Source organism: Lagenorhynchus albirostris, chromosome 18 (genome assembly GCF_949774975.1).
Source record: "Lagenorhynchus albirostris chromosome 18, mLagAlb1.1, whole genome shotgun sequence".
NCBI lineage: Eukaryota > Metazoa > Chordata > Mammalia > Artiodactyla > Delphinidae > Lagenorhynchus > Lagenorhynchus albirostris.
This window is the reverse complement of record NC_083112.1, coordinates 18998240-19021214: the sequence shown is the minus strand read 5'-3', so window position 1 is coordinate 19021214 and position 22975 is coordinate 18998240. Positions and strand designations below refer to the sequence as shown.

Here is a 22975-nt window from a genome sequence, read left to right as displayed (position 1 = left end):
AGTGTGTGCTTCAGCGTGTTCATTTATAAACTGGGGTAAAAACTTGAGGTTTTAGGAAGATTAATGAGGTGATAATTGTACAGCACCTGTGGGAGTTCTTTTACCTTATCAGCATCATTTAAGGTGCACCAGTTTTATTGCAGTACAAGGGGAGGAAATGTCTATGACTTGTTTTAAATTAGGCCAAGTAAAGTTTTATGTCCCAGTGAAGTTGCTCTTGTTCAGGAGTGGTTTTCCTTTTTCTTATGATTTTTATGATTTTTGTTGTTAATTATGAAATAATCCAAGCATATAAAAACAAAGAATTTATAGTAACATTTATATGTTTTTTAAGTCTTCAATATATGGTGTTTTTTTAAAATTTTTTTTGCATTAGCATTATGTTTCTGAGATTAATCTCAAAATCAATAGTGCTAGTTGGTTTCATTTAGACTTTAATTATATGAACCCATAATACTTTATTCTTTACTTGTGGACATTAGGTTATTTCCAATTTTTTTCCTTAATGACCATTCTGCAGTAATCATTATTGAGCCTCTTTTTGTGTACAAAAGTGTTTATCTAGGGTTATGTTATTAGGAATGGAATTACTGGGTCATAAGATATATGTATCTTTAATTGTATTAGGTACTGCCAAATTGTTATTCAAAACATTTGTACCAGCTCCTGTCTACTGTGCAAAAGTCCTCAATTCCCATTGTTCCACACTTTCTCCAGCACTTGGTGTTGTTAGACTTTCTTTTATTGCCTGGTATATAGGAACTCAGTTGGTATTTTTTTCTCTCATTCCCCATATTAAAATAAAATTTACATGCAGTAAAATGCACCTATTTTATGTGTACAGTTTGATTGAATTTATGGTCATTGTATAAAGTCATGTATCCACCACCATAATCAAGATATGGAACATTTCCGCCACCCTGAAATATTTCCTCATACTTCTTCCATCTTCCTTTCACCGTGACAGCCACTAAGCTGTTTTTTGTCATTATAGTTTTTCCTTTTCGTAGGTAGTCTTCTGCGTTGGAGTTTTTTTTTTTCACTATAGTGTTTTTGAGATTCAGTATGAATATACCACACTTTATCCATTCATCAGTTAGTGGATAGTTGTGTTGTTTCTGGTTTGGGGCTATTATGAATAATGATGCTAGGACTATTTATGTGTAAATCTTTGACTCAGTTGATTTTTAATTACTGATCTTCAGCAATTTTGCTGAACTCTTAATTAGTTTGAATAATGTGACTTTCTCAGATTTTCTACATAGACAGTTATATCATTTGACATAATCACAGCTTTATATTCTTTTTTCTAATCTTTTAATCAGTTCATGTTCTATCATTTGTGTACTACCTAGGATCTCTAGTACAATGTTGAATGAAAACAAAGAATCAGTTTTAGTGGGCATTCTCATATTCCTGACTTGAAAGGGTATGGTTTAATTCTGAAGTTTCACCATTACATATGAGGTTTGCTGTAGATTTTTGATTATTAGCCTTTTTCATGTTAAAGAATTTCACCTCTTCTGGTTTGCAAAGAGATTTTATTATGAATGGGAGTTACAATTTATCAGATGCATTTTCTACATATTTTGAGATGGTCATGTGGGGTTTTTCTTAAATCTTAACATGTGGCCTTTTTCTCTAAGTATACTCTTTCAAGTTTTAAAATTTAATCATTTAAAATGCATTTTTAAATCACTTAGGTTAACAACATTTCTATCTTGAATATACTTTAATCCCTTCTCTGTGACTCAGACTGTAACAAGGAACGTCATTTATTTGTCATGCATACTATTAATTTTGACTGTAAATTGCTTAAGATTTCAACCATGTCTTAGTCACGTTTGAATATCCCACAGGATCTAGCACAGTACATTGCAAATAACAGGCCCTTAATGTTGAACTGGGCTGCGTGCTTAGGGCTACTATTCTTCACTAAAAAGCCACAGTCTCCTGTGCGTCATAAATTCTTATGTTGCCCCCACCTTTCCTTGTCACGCTGGCTGCTGATGTGTAACTTTGGGGTCATTAAAAAAATAAATAACCAAGCTTTTAAAAACTTTTTCTACATTCTACTCCCTCATCAAATATTAGTTGAGTGCCAACTAAGTGCCACGGTTGGCTTGGTGCTACCATACTAACCTTATAGAAATTTAGAGAAAAAAAGAGATTAGACAGACTTTGAAGACCTGTTACCTCTTTTATGAAATAGATGATTGTGGTGCATGGACTTTGGGTCTGTAATTTGGAGATTCAGACTCTTATTTCCTGATTCTTAAGCCATGGTTTCACGTGGTTGAGGTGCTGAACAAATGACCTGTGAGTACATGAGGTATTTTATAAGTTAGATTCTCTTGAGAAATTTAAAATTTTTGTTTTATTGTCATAGTCCTGAGATGTGATTTTTGAATGAACATGAGAATTCAGACTCCATAGCCTGTTACACAAAGTCCCTCTGTGACCTGCCCCAGTAACCTCTCCATTCTCACCCCTGTACCCTTCACCACCATACTGGGCACTCCAGCCGTACCACGTGTGACCCGTGGAATGTCATACATTCTGGCCCCATGATTTTATTCATTCTTTGCCCTACACATAATGCCCTTTCACTCTGTCTTTTGCATGGGTAATAAGTATTCGTCCTTCATTCTTCTCCAGTATTTTCTCCCCTGGGAAGTCTTCTCCCAATCAGCCCTTCTTCTGTGCTTTCTACATTCTCCTGTTAGAGCCTATGGCATATTCATGTTTTTTGTATATTTGTTTTCCAGGCTGATCTGAGCGATCTCTTTCTTGGCAGAGGCTACATGCCCAGTCCTAGCACAGCTCTTGGCACATAGTAGATGTTTATAATTTATTCTTGAAAATATTGTTTGTTGACCTGCTAAAAATGGTAGAGCAAAAGGCCTGGACACTGTTAATCAGTTTAACCTTCAGGCTGCATATTCTTTTACGAGTGTCTGCCCATATGCTCTTTGGCTATCCCTTTAAGTGCGGCTAGTGAAGAGAGCCTGCCAAACAGGGGCGTGTTGTACACACATTTGACTGTCTCAGCAGCTGATACCAAATGTTTAGAAATGACTATTTCCATTTGTCATTCTCGTCTCCCCACCCTGCCTCCTCCCTGAAATTAATTATGCTAGGAACTGTTTCTCATCTCAGACAAGGGCTCAAGCAAAACACTACATGTACTTTATCATTCAGGTTTCATAATACCTTATGACTCCTGTGGAATTCTTGTAACTTTCTGTTCACAGATGGGTATCTTGTATGGCTTGATAAATTCCTCTAGGTTTATTCTCAGTACACACTACTTCCTTGCAGTGTACTTGTTGTCTTGAGTATACATACCATACACTGACAGGTATGCCTAGCAAAGTGTGATGCTCTCACAGTGTTTGAGCCAATCCTTAGATTGAATGGCATTTTTTCTACAGTGTTAAATTCTGTGTTGAAACGTCAACCAACCCAAGCGCCTTAAATTGTTTTTGGTTGGCTGAGACATCTGGGCTTGGGCTTTACCCCTGTAGTATCAAGTTAAAATTCCTTATCTTAGAATTGAAAACATAACCTTAGCTTTCATTCTTTCCTCACTGAATTCTTGCTTCAACCGTATCCAGCATTGTTCATACAGCTTTTCTTCCTAACTTTTAAGTTATATCCTATTTATCTATGGAGGTGTAGGTCAAGTCTACTTTCTCCCTTAATCCATCCCATATTGAGTTTTCCAAGCAAAGGATAGAGTTATATACTTGAAGGGCTCTACACACATACTACTTACTAGATCATCTTTTATTATGTTGGTTTCAAGTCAACTGGAGCCTTTCTTTTGCTGCCTGTACTATTTCTTGAGCCACTGGTTATATAATACCAGCAGCTAATCTCATTTGTTTGTCAGCTCTTTGCACATGAACATGGGCACAAATAAGAAATTAGCTATAACTCTGAAGCGACAGTAGAGGGCCTGAGTTAGAAGGGCAAGGAGTGTATCTGACTGAATATCCTGACCCTAGATGATGTTCCAGTGCTAAATTATTTCCTTGAGGGGGGTCAAAATCAGAAGTCTAAAATTGTGTGCTAGTTGTATTGTCTCTTGACTTAATAAGTTTTTCTTACTAAATCTTTCCTCAGTTTTCTACTGATATCTTAAAAATGAAGAACTTTGGGCTTCCCTGGTGGCGCAGTGGTTGAGAGTCCGCCTGTCGATGCAGGGGACACGGGTTCGTGCCCCGGTCTGGGAAGATCCCACATGCCGCGGAGCGGCTGGGCCCGTGAGCCATGGCCGCTGAGCCTGCGCATCCGGAGCCTGTGCTCTGCAACGGGAGAGGCCACAACAGTGAGAGGCCCGTGTACCGCAAAAAAAAAAAAAAAAAAAAATGAAGAACTTCGTTAAACTGGGATTCTTTAGGGTAGAGCAGTGGAATTACAGGATTATTTTAAATACATTTGTCCTACTTTTTTGAGATTCTAATTGTTTAAAGAATCTGTTTAATATTATTTGGTTTGTCCCCAGTTTTCGTGTAAATTTTTATTATGTTTGGTTAGGAATGGCTTTGTACCTAGTATGAAATACTAATTACCTGCAGCAGGCTAACACATAATTTTATAAATAATCTCATATACCCCAACATTGTAATACACAAGACTCAGCACCAGAATTTTGCACGACAAAGTTGTATTGTAGCCTCTTCTGAATTTTTAAATATTAGAAGATATTTTAATCACTAAAAGTTAGGCACAGAAAATAGAAATTGTGGAGTATGTAATTTATTGCTCTAGAGATATGGGTGGCAGGTGGGGTATTGAAAGTTAGAAGAAAGAACTCTCCCAAAAGACTGGTGTCCCAGCTCAGGAGGCATTAGGCTGGGTCCTGGTACCACCACTTAATCATTCCTGGGTAGATTTTGATTAGAGACCTGACTCCTTTGGTCTTTATATCTTTGTTTATAAAATGATAATTATTAAGGTTTCTTTCAAGCTTGACATTTCTGTGATTCTGACTGCAGATAAGATATTGATCATCAGTCTTTTTCATATTTTAGGACCCAGATGAAGTGGTACCAGTTGGCCAAAGAAGAGCCTGGTGTTGGTGCATGTGCTTTGGACTAGCATTTATGCTTGCAGGTGTCATTCTAGGAGGAGCATACCTGTACAAATACTTTGCACTTCAAGTAAGTGGGAAAATGCTAGGGACATTTTTGCCTTTCCTTCACGTGTATTAGAAAATTGACCCAAACCTGTTCTAAGCCTGTGCTTTTTTGTCTGTGGCCTTTAGTCAGAGTGGTGGTCCTATTTTACAGTTATGTTAAAAAATCTCCTGAGCATAAGTTTGCTGAACCTATTAGACAGTCACTAAAAGCAGAATAACATTGTTTTGCTGACTAAAGGGTATAGATTGCTGGATGATTTTTAAAAATTGACTAACCCTCAATTTTCCTACCATAATTAATAGCTAAGTTACAGTATTTTCAATTGCCAGTTGAATAGATACACCAGCCTCAAATGTCATATTGATAAACTATAATTTGATAGACATTTTGGGCTTCCCCACAATAGCCTTTTGCTCCTGGGCCCAGAGTATAGTGGTTCCACTTCTCTTTGCCTCTTCCCCAGTCATTGGTTTCTCTTAAGAATGTGATTTCAGCAATAATGATGAAGTAATTTAGGATAAAAGTTGTTTATAATTTATTACAGGATAGTAATCCCAGTGGATTAAGACATTGTTTTCTTCTGATTACAATGATTATGATTTATGATCTCTGTTTTGTGATATATTTCTCTGACAGTAATTCAGTATGTGTACTTCTTTTAACATACCAGAGTTTGGAGAAACTGTTGACAAATAGATTTTATTTAGAAAGTGAAATATTCTACATAGGATGTGTAAATTTTGTGCTCATTTTCTATATTTTTTGAGATAATGGCATGTTGATAGATATTAGTGAAATACTAGTCATCTTTCTAATGCAGTTTTTTACAAGAAATGTATTTTTATATAAAAGAAATCATTTGCGATTCCACTGTCCAGAGATATTTGTTGACCTAACATTTTGTTATATGCTCCTAATCTTTATTGTATACGCATACTTTTAAAAAAAATCTTTATAATGATTTGCTATAATCTGATATTTTCCACTTACTTGTGATATATTTTAAGGCAAAATCAGAACTACTTGTATGCCTGTGGAAATTTCAGAAGAACTATCCCTTTTGGCTAATGAGAGAAAAATCATGTAATCAGTGAATCACATCAAAAAGTTTTAGAAGTATGTTCTTTCAGAAAAACATTACTGGTTTCTGAATATATTCTTTTATAAAAATAAGGCTTACAGGTAGAAATAGGCCTGTGTGTTTCTTCAGATTTACTTGTCACCAGATGGATAATTGCTTTTATATTCTGTTTTTGTCGAACACAAAAAGTAAAGGAGAAATCAGCTGCTTTTCTCCTTCTGAAACCGGTTTTTTACAGTACTTTAAAACCTGATCTTAAAGAATGTGTTAACGCTGTAATTAAACTGTCTGACTTGTCATCTAAAAGTAAGAGTTTGCAAGCAAAATGCTATGTAGGTAAAGGTGGCAGCTTAAGTAATACTTACATTTAAAAACCTGTCTTCCACTGAATTGCTGAAATAGTGTTTAAACTCTCTGTAGCCAGATGACGTCTACTACTGTGGAATAAAGTACATCAAAGATGATGTCATCTTAAATGAGCCTTCTGCAGATGCCCCAGCTGCTCGCTACCAGACCATTGAGGAAAATATTAAGATCTTTGAGGAAGATGAGGTTGAATTCATCAGCGTGCCTATCCCAGAGTTTGCAGACAGTGATCCTGCCAACATTGTTCATGATTTTAACAAGGTGAGCCAGGTGCCCTGAACTGTAAAAGAATGCAAGTTCCTTAATTGATGCTTTTGTAGTTTCATTTTCAGTATTTGCTAATTTATTCTATTTATGGTTTACTTTTTACTTTTTAAAAAAATGGCCTTGGGTTTCTTCTGCCCTGCAAGATAAACTCCAACATTTGATGGGCTTTCTGTCTGAAGCAGACCCTCAGTGAACCTACCTTTCTTCCCCTTGCCTTGTCTGTCTTAATACACACCATATGCTGTTCTTCCTTTGCTGCTAAATTGCTTTTAGAAATCTAAATGTTTACATGGTTTAGTTTAACTCATTTTAATCCTCAGAACCATCCTATGAGATGGTCTTTCTCAATCAGGTTTCTCATCTGAACCGTAAGAACACAAAATCATTTAATTGACTTAGTTCTCTATGGATGGTAGTAACTAGTTAGTACTATTCTAGATGCATAGGAGAGAAGTTAATTTTTATATACAATAGATGGATGCCTTGGAGGGCATTAGGGTTTATAAGTGAGGGGACTGGGGACTAAGTGTCTTAATCAGGTGATAGTTTATTTGAGTTAATTTTAATAGTTTGTTGTTACCTGATAAGAGCTGTATTTACTAGTAGCAGAATTTCCTCTCCCATTACTATTTCTATTCCTACCCCACCAAATTCTTGATTTGTGGAAATGCAAGTGATTTACACATTCTAATAGTACAAGTTATTCTTAAAAATCCAGTTGCTGCCTGTCTGTATATTGGTAATATTTGTACATTAATCTAATGAAAATATATCTTTTTCTTCCCAGAAATTCACAGCCTATTTAGATCTTAAACTGGATAAATGCTATGTGATTCCTCTGAACACTTCCATTGTTATGCCACCCAGGAACCTATTGGAGTTACTTATTAACATAAAGGTATAAAACTTTCAAATACTTCTTATTATTGATGCTGTTACAGCTCTTGGAATTCCTTGTTGAGAAATTAGCCCTATAGGAGCCCATCTTACTGACAGTATGGCTAATAAGCATTTTACAACGAGGAACTAAGACTTGCAGTTTCAGGTTTTTTCCTTGTCTCTTTTCTTTTAATACTTTATATTTTGAAATTAAAATGTAATTTCTAAAATTATATTTAAGTTTTCCTAAAGGGCCAGAGAATAAATCGTAGGCTTTTAAAAAATAAGATCTGTGTTGCAACTAATCAATTTTGATACCATAGACAATATGTAAACAAATGGGCACAACTATATTCCAATAAAACTTTATTTATAGAAACAGATGGTGGGTAGTAGTTTGCCAATCTCTGTCTGTACTATAATCTCTAAGAATTTTGTCTGCTTTCCTTGTCTGTTCAATGTATGTTTTGAGATATCTGTGTAATATATTCTTTTCCAAATGTAGGCTGGGACATACTTGCCTCAGTCATATCTGATTCATGAACACATGGTCATCACTGATCGCATTGAAAACATTGATCACCTGGGTTTCTATATTTATCGACTGTGCCATGACAAGGAAACTTACAAACTGCAACGCAGAGAAACCATTAAAGGTAATACGTTCTAATGTTAAAATGTTGGCGAAAAAGTTTGTTTTACTTCATTGTGTTAAATTAGATTTAGATGTAAGCTAGTCATTGTTACCAATACACTTGCCGTGAGTGAGAAAATAAAACTATATTGTACCTTGTATAGTATTTCTAGATTTCTGAAGAGTCATCTTAATTCTAAATCTACTCTTTTCAGATAGAATAGGTGAATGTGAAATGTCATTCCCTTGAGGTGCTCTTACCTCACTTTGCATATGGCCACCCAGTCCACCTTTCCATCCTACCCCTTCGGTTGAGCTGTACTGCGCAAGGGTTCTGCTTATCCGGAGGGTCTCTGAAGTAGCTCTTCATTTGTATGCTCAGGGATCTAGGTTCTAAGCAGAGTTTGCCTTTTGGATCACATTGAAGATAACCACAGTCAGGTTAGTTCGAAAGGAATTTGGTTGAAGAATTAAGAGCATTGACACAACTAATGTAGCTTTGCCAAATCACTTCACCTTTGTTTTCTCACGTGATGACATTATCTCCCCATTTTTTTTCAAGATCATTGTAAAAATAAAATGAAAGTACACGTGACAGAGCTTTAGAAAGTAAGGAGTGCCATGCAGATACACTATGGTGTGATTTCTTTGAAATTGTGGCACCTAGTTAAAGTGCATTCCTGGCTTTCTGTTAGCACTTTTGATAATACTGTTCTCCCACATCGGGCTGGTGAGTCACCTGAAGCCTGCTGCTTGATTTCTTTCATTTTAAAATGATCTTATGGTTCATAGTTTTTTTTAAAGTCATAGTTTTACATATAATACAATTCACCCTTTTTAGTGTGTAGTTCTGAGTTTCAGCAAATCACCGCCACAGTCAAGACATAGAACATTTCCACTACCTTCAGGGTCATAAATTTATATGTATGGCATTATTATTGTTACTAGCGTCTGTTAAGATACTTAGTTTAGAAAAGAGAGGGAAATTATTTTCTGCAGTGTTAAATCTACTTCTGCAGTGTTAAAAAAAGTCAAACTATAGAAGTTAATGGAATATAGAGTAAAATATTTTTTATGTCTAAATAATAACTGTGAAAATTAACATGAATATTTATTACTGAAGAATCAGAAATTAAAAAAATTTTCCCTTCCAAACAGGTATTCAGAAACGCGAAGTCAGCAATTGTGCTATGATTCGGCATTTTGAAAACAAATTTGCTGTGGAAACTTTAATTTGTTCTTGAACAGTCAAGAAAAACGTTATGGAGAAAAATTTAACACCACAGCATAACCCCACCCTTTGTATTTTGTGCAGTGATTATTTTTTAAAATCTTCTTTCATGTAAGTAGAACACAGGGCTTCACTGTTTTTCATCTCATTAACTCAATTAAAACCATTATCTTTAAAAAAAAAATCTTTTTTTCTTTCCAGGTGTGGTGTCTTTTATCTTGAATTAGTAGTTGTATGAAGTCATAAGTAATAGTACACTTCACCGTAGATCTTAGGAAGAGTTTAAATTTCATTAATTCATTTATCCAGATTTTTATGTTTTAATTATGCATTTTCAAGAGGAGGGGTTATCTAATAATCATATATATGCATACGTAAAAATGGACCACAGTGACTTATTTGTAGTTGTTGCCCTGCAACTTAGTTTGTTAGAGCATTTGAGCACACATTTTAATTTTCCTCTAATTAAAATGTGTAGTATATTCAGTGTCATATTTAACTATTTAGAGTATGATTTCCACCTTGATGTTTTAATATCCTAGGTATCTGGTATAATAATATTTTAGAAAATGTTTGGAATTTAAGAAATAACTTGTATTACTAATTTGTATAATCTATACCTGTGCAATGGAATATAAATATCACAAAGTTGTTTGACTAAAGGACTGTGTGTTGTTTTTCCCACATAATAAAACCAAAGAGTAATTTGGTTCTTCATATCTTGAGATAATCCATGTTAAAGAAGAAACTATTTCTTAAAAATCCAGTTCTCTGTATACAGTGGGTAAAGTCAAAGTTTTTTTAAAAAATAAAAAACTTTTAAAGTAACTACATTCTTCATGGATGCTATTAAAGTAACATCTAAGACTCAACCTTGAAAGATGCTGTTTAAACATTGTAGAATAATGCTTTTGTATTTAATGGAAGGGCTGTCATTAAACCTGAACTTTCCAAGGAACATAAAGTACTTTCTTGAGAATGTCTTCTCACAAATGGAGCATTTTGAGTTATAGTGGTGATTCTTATATTTCTAAGGTAGTTTCCTATCTGAAATAATTTAGAATCCACCCCTATTTAAAATATCTAAGAGTAATTTCACTGTAAATTCCTGAGACAAATTCCAATTCTGAATTTAAGAAGTCAGAATTTTTAAAGCATCACAAACCCATAAAGGATTTAGTCTAGGAACCAGTTCTGGTCTAACAAGAATATTATTTGATTCCTGGCTCTTGGTTTCTTTTCAGTAATACTGTAAAAGCTTCAGCCTGGCTAGTCAGGCATTCAGAGATTGAGGATTTGTTTTAGAAGAGAATTTATTCTAATAAAATGAGAATTGCTTTTCCTTACCTTCAGGGCTCTGAAATTTCATAGTTTTTATGGGCTATGAACATTAGGAGCACATTATTAATTCATTCAGCAGATACTTAACTGAGCATCCTTTATATGCCCGGGACATGGCATGAAGCACTGAAGGTATACCTGTGAAGAAGAAAGACAACTGCTGCCTTAGTGGAAACTCACAGTCTAGTGAAAGGGACTGATGAATAACCAACTAATTACAATACAGTTGTGATTGGTACTGTAATGGGGAAGAACGGGTCCAGGAGCTTTGGGAGCCTTTATGAGGGACAGTGAGATTTTTGGAATGTGAAGTACATGGGACCAGGTAATAGAGGACCTTTTATGCCATCTTGAGGACTTCCTTCAATAGATCATGGGCTGCTGTTGAAGGTTTATATTTTGGAAGGTTGTATTTTAGTTTCTGTTTTCCTACGGATAATAGTAATGCTCTATTCGTTAGGACAGATGAACTGCTGTAACAATCCTAACATCTCAGTGACTTCAAACAGAAGGATTTTGTCTGTTTTCATCATTACTTCAATGTGGCAAGAAGTCTCCCAGGGACTCACACTTGCTCATCTTGTAACAATGCCAGCTTTGAATCCTCAAACTTGCCCTGGAAGGGGAGGAGCTAGAGTGCTAAATCCTGCAGGGGTTTATAGGCAGGCCTGAAAGGCACACATCGCTTTTCCCCATTTTCGTTGGCCAGAAGCTTCTCAGCCATATGACCCCAGGCCATATGGGAGATGGGGAAATGTAGTCATTGGGTGTGTCCAGGAGGAGAACCAAAATAATCTGCTGAACACAAAACATTGTCTTTACCACAAATGGACAATTTGAATGAAATGAATGAATGAAAAAAACTCACGAGAAAATAAAGATCATCCATAATTCCATCACCCAGAAATAATCATAATAAGAAATTGAGTGTGTTTTTAAAACTGTATTATCTTACTACAATAGCACACTCTTGACAGATTTGGAAAATATATAGAAACACAGGGAAAATAGAAATTATTCCACCTACCAAGAGCTCACTGGATTTTTCGTTTTTGTTGTTATTTTGGTCTATGCACTTGACTTCTGTGTCTTTACTGTTTTACAGTCTTTTCCTCCACTTAATATAAGCACTTTACAGATCGTTGAAAATTCTACATTTTAAAGGCTGCATTATATTTATCGTGGATGTGCTGTAATTTTCTAATAAGTTCTGTCTTGTTGGACGTTTCAGTAATGTATGACATTTTTGCCATTAAAAATGCTGAGATGTATCCCTTATATAGAGTCAGTTGAATAGGGGTGCCCCTCTCACCCAAGCTTGGTCAGTCAGATGGTGCCCAGGAGTTTTGGAACTCCAACTGAGATTCTGGGTTATACCCTTTGAACTCATGTGCCATGCCTGAGACTGCAGTCTTGGTGTGGGCATGGGCTTGGGAAAATCAGAAGGCAAAGGAAGTGAGTGAGAAGATGACATCATCAGGCAGGCACAGAGGACTGCCTGGTTTCCCGGTGGCTTAGGCGAGACTCAGCTGTACATGCGTCCCTGCCCTTGAGTTCTGTGCGGCACTCCATCTTGTGTATGTGCGTATTTACCTAAGATTGCTCTAACCCAGCTCCTTTCCAGGAACATTGTATCCCTATTGCGTGGTTGAAAGAAGAGCACACAAGTCAGAAGATTAAAATCTTTGCAAGTTGTTAGGACTCTGATCGTGATCATTCATCGGTGACACAGCAGTAAGACTCTGGCTTAAAAGGTGGAAGAAAATGAAACAATAAATGTGAGAGTGCTTTGTACAGGTCTGTACAGTTGTTGGCAGTTATGCTTTTTGTGAACCCTGATCTTATTTTTTAGTGCCTATTTTTTAAATTTCTGCTTTTCCTGTATCCATTTTAGATTCTCAACACACGTTAATAAGTGGGATGCAAAAACAAAACAAAACACAGTGTTCTAAATGGTATTTATCTCAAGTAGTACAAGTGGGGTGTAGAATATAAAGAAACTTAAAGGCAGTTTAATAATGCTGTTAACGAAAAGGAAATGGATTATGGGGAGGAACAGGTCCAGATTCCACGTTTGAATGCGGTTATGTCATACTGGCTGAATCTATAACATTCCTCGAAGGGCACATTTAATAGTTTACTAGACACCCCCTCTCCACCTAGTGAAGAGTGTTGCCCAGAATTATGTAAATCCTACTCTGATGGACAGCAGTCTTTGCACATTTAACTCCTTGAGACTCAGTAAGGGCTTCATATGTATATTTATAAAAAGGACACGGGACATGTCCTTTTTTTATAAGGACATGTTGTTGAATGTCTCGTCCAAAGCCAATGTTTGCTTTCCTCTCTCTGGGTCTTTCTCATTCATGTATTACATGAGGAAGAAGCATGGTTTAGTCTCAGCTCTCTCACTATTTATCACTGTTAGGCTTTTATCTTATTGAGAAAATATTAATCACAATTTAAGATTTATAAATATATATATACTGTAGCCTTTACTCAGAGTGGACTCTTAATCCTTCCAGCCTTCTATTGCAGATTAGTCCTGAGAAGCAGATGGGTGGGAGTGGGCTCTTGGGAGCTCAAAATCCATTTCTAAGTGGCATAAAACAAGAGCGTCCTAACTCTCTCACATATATTTGTAAATAATTTGATGGGATTTCTATATTCAGTTTTAAGCTTATATTTGTATTCACATTTTTATTGTCGAAGTCATATAGAAATGTTGATGGTAAAAAGTGCCCCCTTTTTTCTACCATCCTCTTCTCCAGTCCCATTCCCACCATTGTTAACAGTTCAACCTGTAGGGTAATTTTTAGATGACCTTATTCTTGCCCTAGTCAGTAAGAAGATGAAAACACCTTCCATCTGGTCAGATGATGATGAGGTCTTACGTGTGTTCAACTGGGAGTGTGTTCAAGAAGCCCAAGCCAGAAACCCCATCCTCTCCCCAGTCGCCAAGTCCTCCACCTTCCAGCATCTTCCTGCTCTTCTGCAAACATGGCTTAACATCCACTTCACCCCTGCAATCCACTCTTCATACTGCAGCCACAACAATCTCTTCAAAACACAAATTTGATGTTTTCTTTATAACACCCACGGCTTTAAAACACTCTCACAGCTTTCCCTGGCTCTTAGGATAAAGAGCAAATTACTTAATGCTGCATAATACAGCCCTAACCCACCTCTGCAGCCTCATCCTAACCATACTCCCCTTTGCTCTTTGCAGCCTGTCACACTGGCTCCCTTACAGTTTCTTGGTAAATGCTATTTTCCCTCTCTTGAAAATTATTCCCATTCATTCTTCACCATGCCCTTTCATTAGCTTCTAGGCAACCTTCAGAATTTAGTTCCCTTTCTCAAAGGAAACCTTTCCTGAAGCATTAGGAAAATTCTGTTTCATGATTTCACAGCATCACGTATTTCTCCTTCATGGCAATGAAAGTGATTAAAATTTTATATTTTGTCATTGTTGCTTATTTGATTAATTCCCCCACTAGACTCCTCAATATCTTGATAGGGTGCCTGGCACGTAGTTGGAGCTCTTAATTATTTGTTCAGTGAATTAATCATTCCTCCCCATTCCACCTTCATTCCCTAGTCTTGACCACCATCACCTTTATTATGGATAATATAACATTTCCCAGTTGTCTAGATGTCTCTTCCAAAATCTACGTTGGCTTTCTCAAATCTGTCCACTCTGGATCTTTGTGAGTTGGATCAAATATAAATTTGATCATGTCTTTCTTTCATAAAGCTGCATTTAGGAAAAAGTCCAAACTCTTTCCAAGCCCTAAAATTCTGCCCTCAGGAAATTTCTCTTCACCACTTTTATGTTTTCATCCTAACCTCTTCTTTCTGTTCTGGCCTTTATATAAGCTGGTGGCCCTGCCTAAAGTAATTTTCTCTCTCCCTGCACCCCTTCCTCCCCACAAACAAAACATTTAGTTAATTCCTACTCATCCTTTATACCTCGGATTAAAAATTTTCTCAGAAAAAGCCACTATACCTCTTTAATTCCAATAACTTCCATGTTATTTTACTATGTCTCCCCGAAACCTTCCATTAGACTATTAGCAAAGCTTACCACTGTGTCCTCTCTAGTTGGTGTGTAATAGGTCTTAACATTAAATGAAGGAATAAACTAAATTCTTGGTCAACTAGCTAGAAAAAAAAAAGTTTAACATCAACTTTATTAAAACCAAATTATTTTTGGCAGACAATCTTCATCATTTGAATGGACAATTCAATTAACATTTATTGAATGAATGAGCTACATTTTGTGGATCAGCTAATTCAGCTGGTGAGGGTTTTACTTGGAGGCTGTTTCATCCTGGCAGGCTCATTGTGCAAAGACATAGCCTCATTCTAAGTAAAATGTTCTGTGAGAGTCATATTAAAGTTTTTGCATGACAGAAGTGGATGACTGATATATATCCCCTAATGTTTCAAACCAAACTTACATCTTTGTCCATACTATGTCATTCCACTGAATTTGGGATCAGATGCTCTTCCACATTCAAAAGGATACCGACATTCTTTAGAGTCCCAGTGATTGCCAAAAGGGGGTGATACTAACTTTAGAGACGTAGGAGGACTATTTGGTTGTCACAAGGATTGGGGATGCTATTTATATTTCCTAGGTGAAGCCAAGGATGCTAAATGTCTTAAAAGCTGGGAGTCCTCCACAACAAAGTATTGCCCTGCCTAATTTGTCAATTATACCGCCGCTGGGACGCATGGAAGGAGCCGCAGAAGAGGTTCCTGAATGCCAGAGATAAAGTTATCCATTAACACCTGACTAGATAGACCCACGCATGGTTTTCCATTTGGGCATGAATACGGCAGCTTCTTAGAACATTTCTTATAACAAACATATAATTAACCAAATACAAGTTTAGTAGCTGAACCCCACATATCTAGTTCTAACCAACTCCAGAGAACATGACACTTTAGTTAACCCTTAATTATCTGATACCCAACTCCTGTCACAAACCCAGCTGAGGCATCCAGGAAGGTGAGCTTATGAAATCTGAGAAGCAGTTATTTCTCAGGAATGAGTCTCTAGATTCTATCCTTGCAGCTAGTTGCCACTCTAGAAAGCTACCTTGAATGCCTCCTTAACTCCCCATAGAAATGCCTTCATAGAACCGTAACGATATTCTCTTGACTTTTGTTGAGGATCGATAGAAATAAAAATGAGCCAAAAATGTCTCTTCAACTTTTATAAAGGTTTTATTGAAAAAAATTGTAATATTTTAAATCTAAATATTCTTTAATGTTAGGAAAAAATTTTTCTCATACTTGCTGATATTAGATAATAGGGCTAAATTAATTATTTATTTGCCTTTTGCCTTGATTGCTGGGAAACTCAGAGCTCCCATTGTGCTCAATTAGATTAATTGCTTTTAGCCTAGGTTCTCCTGTAGTATATAACCCTTTCAGTAGTTGGCTCATGCTCTGTTGTGTATTTTATTTTTTTATATTCTATTTTTTAACATTTTTATTGGAGTATAGTTGCTTTACCTGTTGTGTATTTTAGATCAAATTTCCATGCAATAAAATGTACATGTGTTTAATACAGTGAATTTTGACAATTTTGTATGTCTGGCTTAACAATCATCAGAGCAACTTCATTCCCCCAGAGAGTTCCCTTGTACCCCTTTCCAGTCAATTTTTCCTCCATCGGCTGCAACTACTTTCTGATTTCTATGACCATAGATTAGTTTTTGGCTGTTCTTGAACTTTACTTGAATGGAATCAGAATTTGTAATCTTTCAGTCTGGCTTTTTTCACTCAACGTTTATGATATCCACATTGTTGCATGAATCAGTACTTCTTTTTAATTGCTGAGTAGTATTTTACTTTTAAAAATATACTGTAATTTGTTTATTTCTTCTGTATATGGATATTTTTGTTGTTTCCAGTACTCGCTATTATGGATAAAGTTGGTATGAATATTCATATACAGTTCTTTGTATATGAATATTCATATACAGTTCTTTTTAAAATCTTTGTTTAATGATTTCATTATGAAAGTATCTTTATTGTAAACCTCACCTCTGGATGGGGGGCGGGAGTGAAAATATAGCAGTGCCAGTATGATTAGATTTACAGTCATAACTTAAACACTAAAAACAACTTATAAGTTTTAGTTTCCCATTGTTTTAAAATTGAAGGCCAAGCCAAATATGTAACTTATCCCTTCAGATAAACTTCTGCAGTTTGAATAGCTTCTCTTTTAAATTCACTTTAAGCTATAGGTTGCTATCTTTTCACATCTTCATTTTACTTGTCCAATAGGCATACCAGATTTAACATATTCAAAGCCAAACTTAATCCCCCACCCCTGCCCAAAAAAAAAAAAAAAATCTAGCCCTTCCATATTCTCACCTCAATTCTCTTCCCAGTTGCTCAGGCTAAAAATGTGGCGTCATCTTTGATTCCTCTCTTTTTCATAAACCTCGCACCTAAGTCGATTAGCAAACCTGGTGTGCCCTACCTTCAAAATACAGATAATCAGGAATTCATCCACTTGTCACTCTCTCTACTGCTAACATACTAGTCAAAGCCACTGTCATCTCTTGCTTGGATTAGTGAAATTTCAAGCCTCCTAACCAGTCTTCCTGCTTCTATTATTTGTTCCTAGAGCCTGTTCTAAACAGAGCAGCTAGAGTGGTCTTTCTCCATCTCAGTTACGTCAGTCACTCCTCTGCTCCAATCCCAACATTTTCATTCAGAATAAAAGCCAAAGTTCTTATGATGGTCTACAAGGCCATAAGTAATCTGGCCTCCCAGGACCTTTCCTTACATCACCTACCTCTCCGCTTTCTCATTCCTCTCCAGTCTCATGGCTGCCTCACTTTCCTTTGAACTCCCAAGAGCAGTCCTGCCTCAGAGCTTTTACACTGGCTGTTTCTGGGCCAGGAATTCCGCTCCTCCCACCACCAGCCCCTACCTATAGCCCAAGGCTCACTGCCTTACTTTATCCATGTCTCTACTCAGCTGTCACTTCATTAGATAGGTCTTGCCTGATCACCTTTTCTAAAGAGAATCCCACCTCCACCCTCAATGCCAGCAATGTCTATTTGTATTGTATTCTTAGCCCGACGCAGGCCAGACCACAAAGACTGCTTCAAGTTTGAGGATGGGCAAAAATGATGACAAGAGCTTGACTGAAGATTCCTGAAACAGCTAATAAGCAATGCAAAGAATAACTAAGAAAGTGACTGGGGACAATTTCCCACAGCCTCTCTCATTTTCTCATGGAGGCTCCTCTGGGATTTGGTGGTCTCCACAGCCCACTTGGAGTGAGAGGTCCACCAGGGGGAGAAGCACAGAACTGTGGGCTTTGCCTCACCCACCTCCTTTCACCCCCCAGCCATTCAACAACCAGAAGCAACCTATACTACCTTATTCTGCTGCGAAGTGAGACAGATCATCAAGGCTTTGTGCCTGGGTGTCCTTGTGGCTTTGACAGTCTTGCCTTATCTATGCCTGCACTCCAGTAGGATCTAAGAGTTTTCTAGCCTGCCCTGTTAGGAGCCATGAATTACCACAATGCCTCACTTTCTCCATGATTCTTATTATCACCCAACCTATTATATATTTATTCTGTGCCTATTTGTTGCTTGTCTCCCCAAGTAAATGTAAGTTCATGAGAACAGAGATTTGACTCTTTTTGTTCACGCTGTATGCCCTCCCCAGTACCTAGAATAGCACCTGACACATAATAATAAATATTTACTGAATGAATTTTGTTCAGTGTATTTAACGTGGTTCTATGTAGTCTCCTAAATAATTGGCATCACTGTATACACTTCAGTGGCTGTTGATATCAAACAAAACCTCTCTTGGCTTTTTTCTTTCCTTTGAGTTTCAGAATGTTACTTAGGGGTTGGAATGGCCATGGGAATGTAAGTTGCATACACCTCACACTGGGCACTGGTTTTGCTGCCATGTTAGGAAAGAGAGCTGGGCACTGGGTCTTCAGTAGCCAGAGTATAAGAAAATTTATTTTCTTATTTAATATCTAAAAGTTCAAATTACCTCTAATCTAGGGACTTCTTGAATAAGATCATGCTGATTCACACTGGAGAATAAAAGATGGCAAAGAATGTACTGAGATTCAGACTGATTCACAAGTAAAAGGCCTCTTGGAAGCAACATTCTGGGAAAGGTCCCGCTTGCTCAAAAATCTGAATGTTTTGGGGTCCGAATGAGTGTGAATGGTACGGAGACTCAAGCTAGAAACTCTAGCTTCTCATTGATTCAGTCCAACAAATAATTCTAGTATATCAGATACTCCCTTCAAATATGTAATCCTGACTGTGATCTATTTTTTTTTTAAGTCAACATCGTCTCTATAGTAAAATATTTTCTACTAGATGACCCAGAAAATCCAGCTCCCTGGTGGTCAGTAGGTAGCATTCATTGAGCACCCATGTGTGTAGATTACAGCACTAAACTCTGACCTAAGGGAGTCTGCAATTTCTATCTGCCTGTGGGTATTGGTTGAAAGGAAAATAATAAGCTTACCTCTCTTTCCCTGTAAGTCTCATTGCTTCCAGTGCAAGAAAAGATGTTGACTAATACAACTGTTTTATAGATCATCTCTTTTTGTAATACAGAAACAGCTAAATTTCTTTTGCAGATTTTGATAGAGTATTTGATATTGACCTAATACCAGTTTGATATTACATCAGCTCATTTTGGAGCCAAGGGTGGATCTCATGCCTGGGAGGGTAGTGAATCTTGTATATCTGACTTATCTTCCCCAAATACTCAAAGACCATGGTCAGGAAGATGGTTACTGTGGCTCTCGTAAGAAAAGGGCATTCCACACCAAATTCTGGTCAGAAATAATAAACATGGAAAACGGAATAATGAGCTTTTTAAGAAGCCATGTATAGGGACTTCTCTGGTGGTCCAGTGGTTAAGAATCCGCCTTCCAATGCGTGGGACATGGGTTTGATCCCTGGTTGGGGAACTAGGATCCCACATGCCGTGGAGCAACTAAGCCCGTGGACCACAACTACTGAGCCCGTGTGCTTTAGAGCCCTGCGCCACAACTAGAGAGAGGCCTGTAGGCCGCAACGAAAGATCCCACGTGCCGCAGCTAAGACCCCATGCAGCCAAATAAATAAATAAATAATAAAAAAAAAGAAGCCATGACACATAAAAACTGAATGTTCAAAGTCAGATATTCATGTGGCTCCTGTGAAGGGCTTTGCTAAATTAAACAAGTCTGGAATAGATTAACTCTAGGCAGAGGGGTTTGGCCAAGGATGAGGAGGCCCATCTCTGGTTGATCACAGAGCCACACAAACAAGGCAGGTAAGGAGAATTTTTTTTTAAATATTTATTTATTTATTTATTTATTTATTTAGGCTGTGCCGGGTCTTAGTTGAGGCATGCAGGATCTTTGTTGCGGCATGCAGACTTCTTAGTTGCAGCATGCATGCGGGATCTAGTTCCCTGACCAGGGATCAAACCCAGGTCCCCTGCACTGGGAGCGTGGAGTCTTACCCACTGGGCCCAGTAAGGAGAATTTAAACCAGCACAGAAAAGTCACAGATAGAGTTCAAACCAGAAAAACCCTAAACAACACAACAAAACATACAAACAAAAAAAACCACAAGTTAATTGGCAGAAACTTACTTACTTCAACTTTGATGACTGTCAATGCAGTTCACTTAGAACGATGAACTTCAGACCAGGTACGACCCCTTGACTAGTTATTTCACAAAGAATCAATCCTTAGAAGATGGAAGGTCCTTTCTTCTGTAAGTCATGCCTTACCCAGAAGTCACAGGCTTCTTGGAATGCCTATTAAAAATCCAAGATCTCCTGGAAATGACTTTGAAACACAATTTTCAATACTATTGACCCACCCAGCCATTCCTAGATGTAGAGATTGTACGGTCACATGCTGTGTGACTGGAACAGAGGACCAGGAGGAGAGAGCAGGAACAGAAGAGACACTTTTGCTGTTGACCACTACTTTTTGTCTTTAAAGGTCACATACGTCTTTGACTTTTAATTATGGAAAATTTCTAATACAGACACAAAAGTAGAAACAATAGTATAATAAATTATCATGAGCTCATTACTCAGCTTTACCTGTTAGCAATATTTTCTTTTCCATTTCATCCATCTCTCCCTTATTTTATTTTTATTTCTGTAGGAGTATTTTAGCAACTCTCAAACATTATATCATTTCACCCATAAATACTATATCTCTTTTCTTATTTTAGCAAAAGTCACAATACTGTTATCCCCATCCTCAACAAAATTAACATTAAATATTTTTATCATCTAATATATATCTAGATCTATGTTCAGATTTCCTCAGTTGGCTTAAAAATGGCTTTTGATAGTTGGTTTGTTTGAATTGGGATTCAAGGAAGGTCCACACTTTGCATTTGATTGCTATATCCTTTAAATCTATTTTTTAAATTTATTTTAACATCTTTATTGGAGTATAATTGCTTTACAGTGGTGTGTTATAAATCTATTTTAATGAGTTCATCTCCCCTTCTCTACCGTCCTGACGTTCATTGATTGAAAATTTGGGCCAAGTGTCCTGTAGTATCTCCTAAATTCTGGATTTTTCTGATTGTGTTTCCATGGTGTCATTTAAAACTTTCCCATATCCCCTATATTTTTTGTAAACTGAGTTAGATCTGGAGAAAGAATTAAATTCAGGTTACTTACTTATTTTGGCAAGAACACTTCATTAACTGTGCTGTAATCTTCCTATTGCATCATGTTAGTAGGAAGTGATAGCTTGATCGATGGGTTAAAGTACGTTTCTATAATTTTATTTAAAACTCTTAATTATAATATACTACATTCACTGTGGAAAAACTAGAAAATGCAGATAGCAATAAATAAGGAAATAAAAAGCAAGCATATTCCCACAATTCAAAAAAGACTACCATTTACATTTGGTATATGTCTTTCCAGGTTTTTTGTTTTGATTGATTAATCTTGAAACTTTCTCCTTTCTCTCCCTTATTAGACTAATGCTGCCCTTTTAAATATCATCCAATAAATCCTTCAGTTAACGAATATTTGGGGGTGCCTATTATTATTATTATTATTAATGATACTAGAAAGAAGAAAGGATGGGAGGAAGAGTGCAGTTTGAGCACCTGTATGTAGCAGTGCTTTTACGTTATGTTTTACTTATCTTCACATGACCTTCTCAGAGAGGAATTATAGTCCCATTTTATAAAAGAGGAAATTGACACTCAGGCCTCCTGGAGTCTTTAACTCTGAGTCCAGAGTCCTGAAGACTTCTGATTCAAATCCAAAGTCCTAACATTCATTTCCTTCCTGAATTTTGTGATACTGATAACAAACAGGACCATTCTATCTAGTCAGTTAAAAATGTACTTGATGGGCATGGAAAAACGTAATCGTTGCTTAAAATGCTTGAGAGATTTTATTTGATCTTTAATTTAGCAAGGTAAACTCATTTAGGCATGAAAACAAAGTGCAGAAAGTTCTCTATTTTTCAGAGATTTAAAAAAAAGTTTTGCATGTTTTCAATTTTCTACTTCATCTTTACTGTTTATATCTTTTCTTGTGGTAGTGATAGTTAAGAGTCTTTAACTTAAAGTAGGTAAAAGAACGGAAAAGTGGATAAAAATCTATGATGGAGGAGATTGGGTTTGGTGCTATCTATAAATCCTGAGTCATACCAATATCTTACATGAGTTAATTCAAAGAAGCACAGAATTTTAGAACTGGAGGGTATTTTAAAGCTCATGTTCTGGAACATTCTTAATATATAACAAAGAGACTAAAACCCCAATGGGTTCAGTGATTTTCCTCAGGTCACTCAACTGCTTTGATGTCAAGACATGACTTGAACTCAACATCTTTGACCTTCAGTTGTATGTTGCCACTGTGTGAGTTTAACGCATTTTGAGAATTTTTCCCTCTATGAACAGAAGGAAATGCTTAAACAATCTTTTCATTACACTTAGGGAGGGCACTGGGGTTACCGGATTCAGAAGCAT

General features: G+C 36.7%; 1 protein-coding gene across 1 annotated transcript in view; it reads left to right on the top strand.

The window, feature by feature from the left end:
- Positions 1-10267, top strand: part of ITM2B (integral membrane protein 2B) — a 24532-nt gene extending 14265 nt beyond the window's left edge. The window contains exons 2-6 of the mRNA XM_060129572.1: positions 5040-5168; positions 6649-6855; positions 7649-7759; positions 8246-8396; positions 9533-10267. Of these exons, the coding sequence (XP_059985555.1) occupies positions 5040-5168; positions 6649-6855; positions 7649-7759; positions 8246-8396; positions 9533-9618 (684 nt within the window). The 3' untranslated portion in view covers positions 9619-10267. The remainder of the gene's footprint in view (positions 1-5039; positions 5169-6648; positions 6856-7648; positions 7760-8245; positions 8397-9532) is intronic.
- Positions 10268-22975: the final 12708 nt, after the last annotated feature.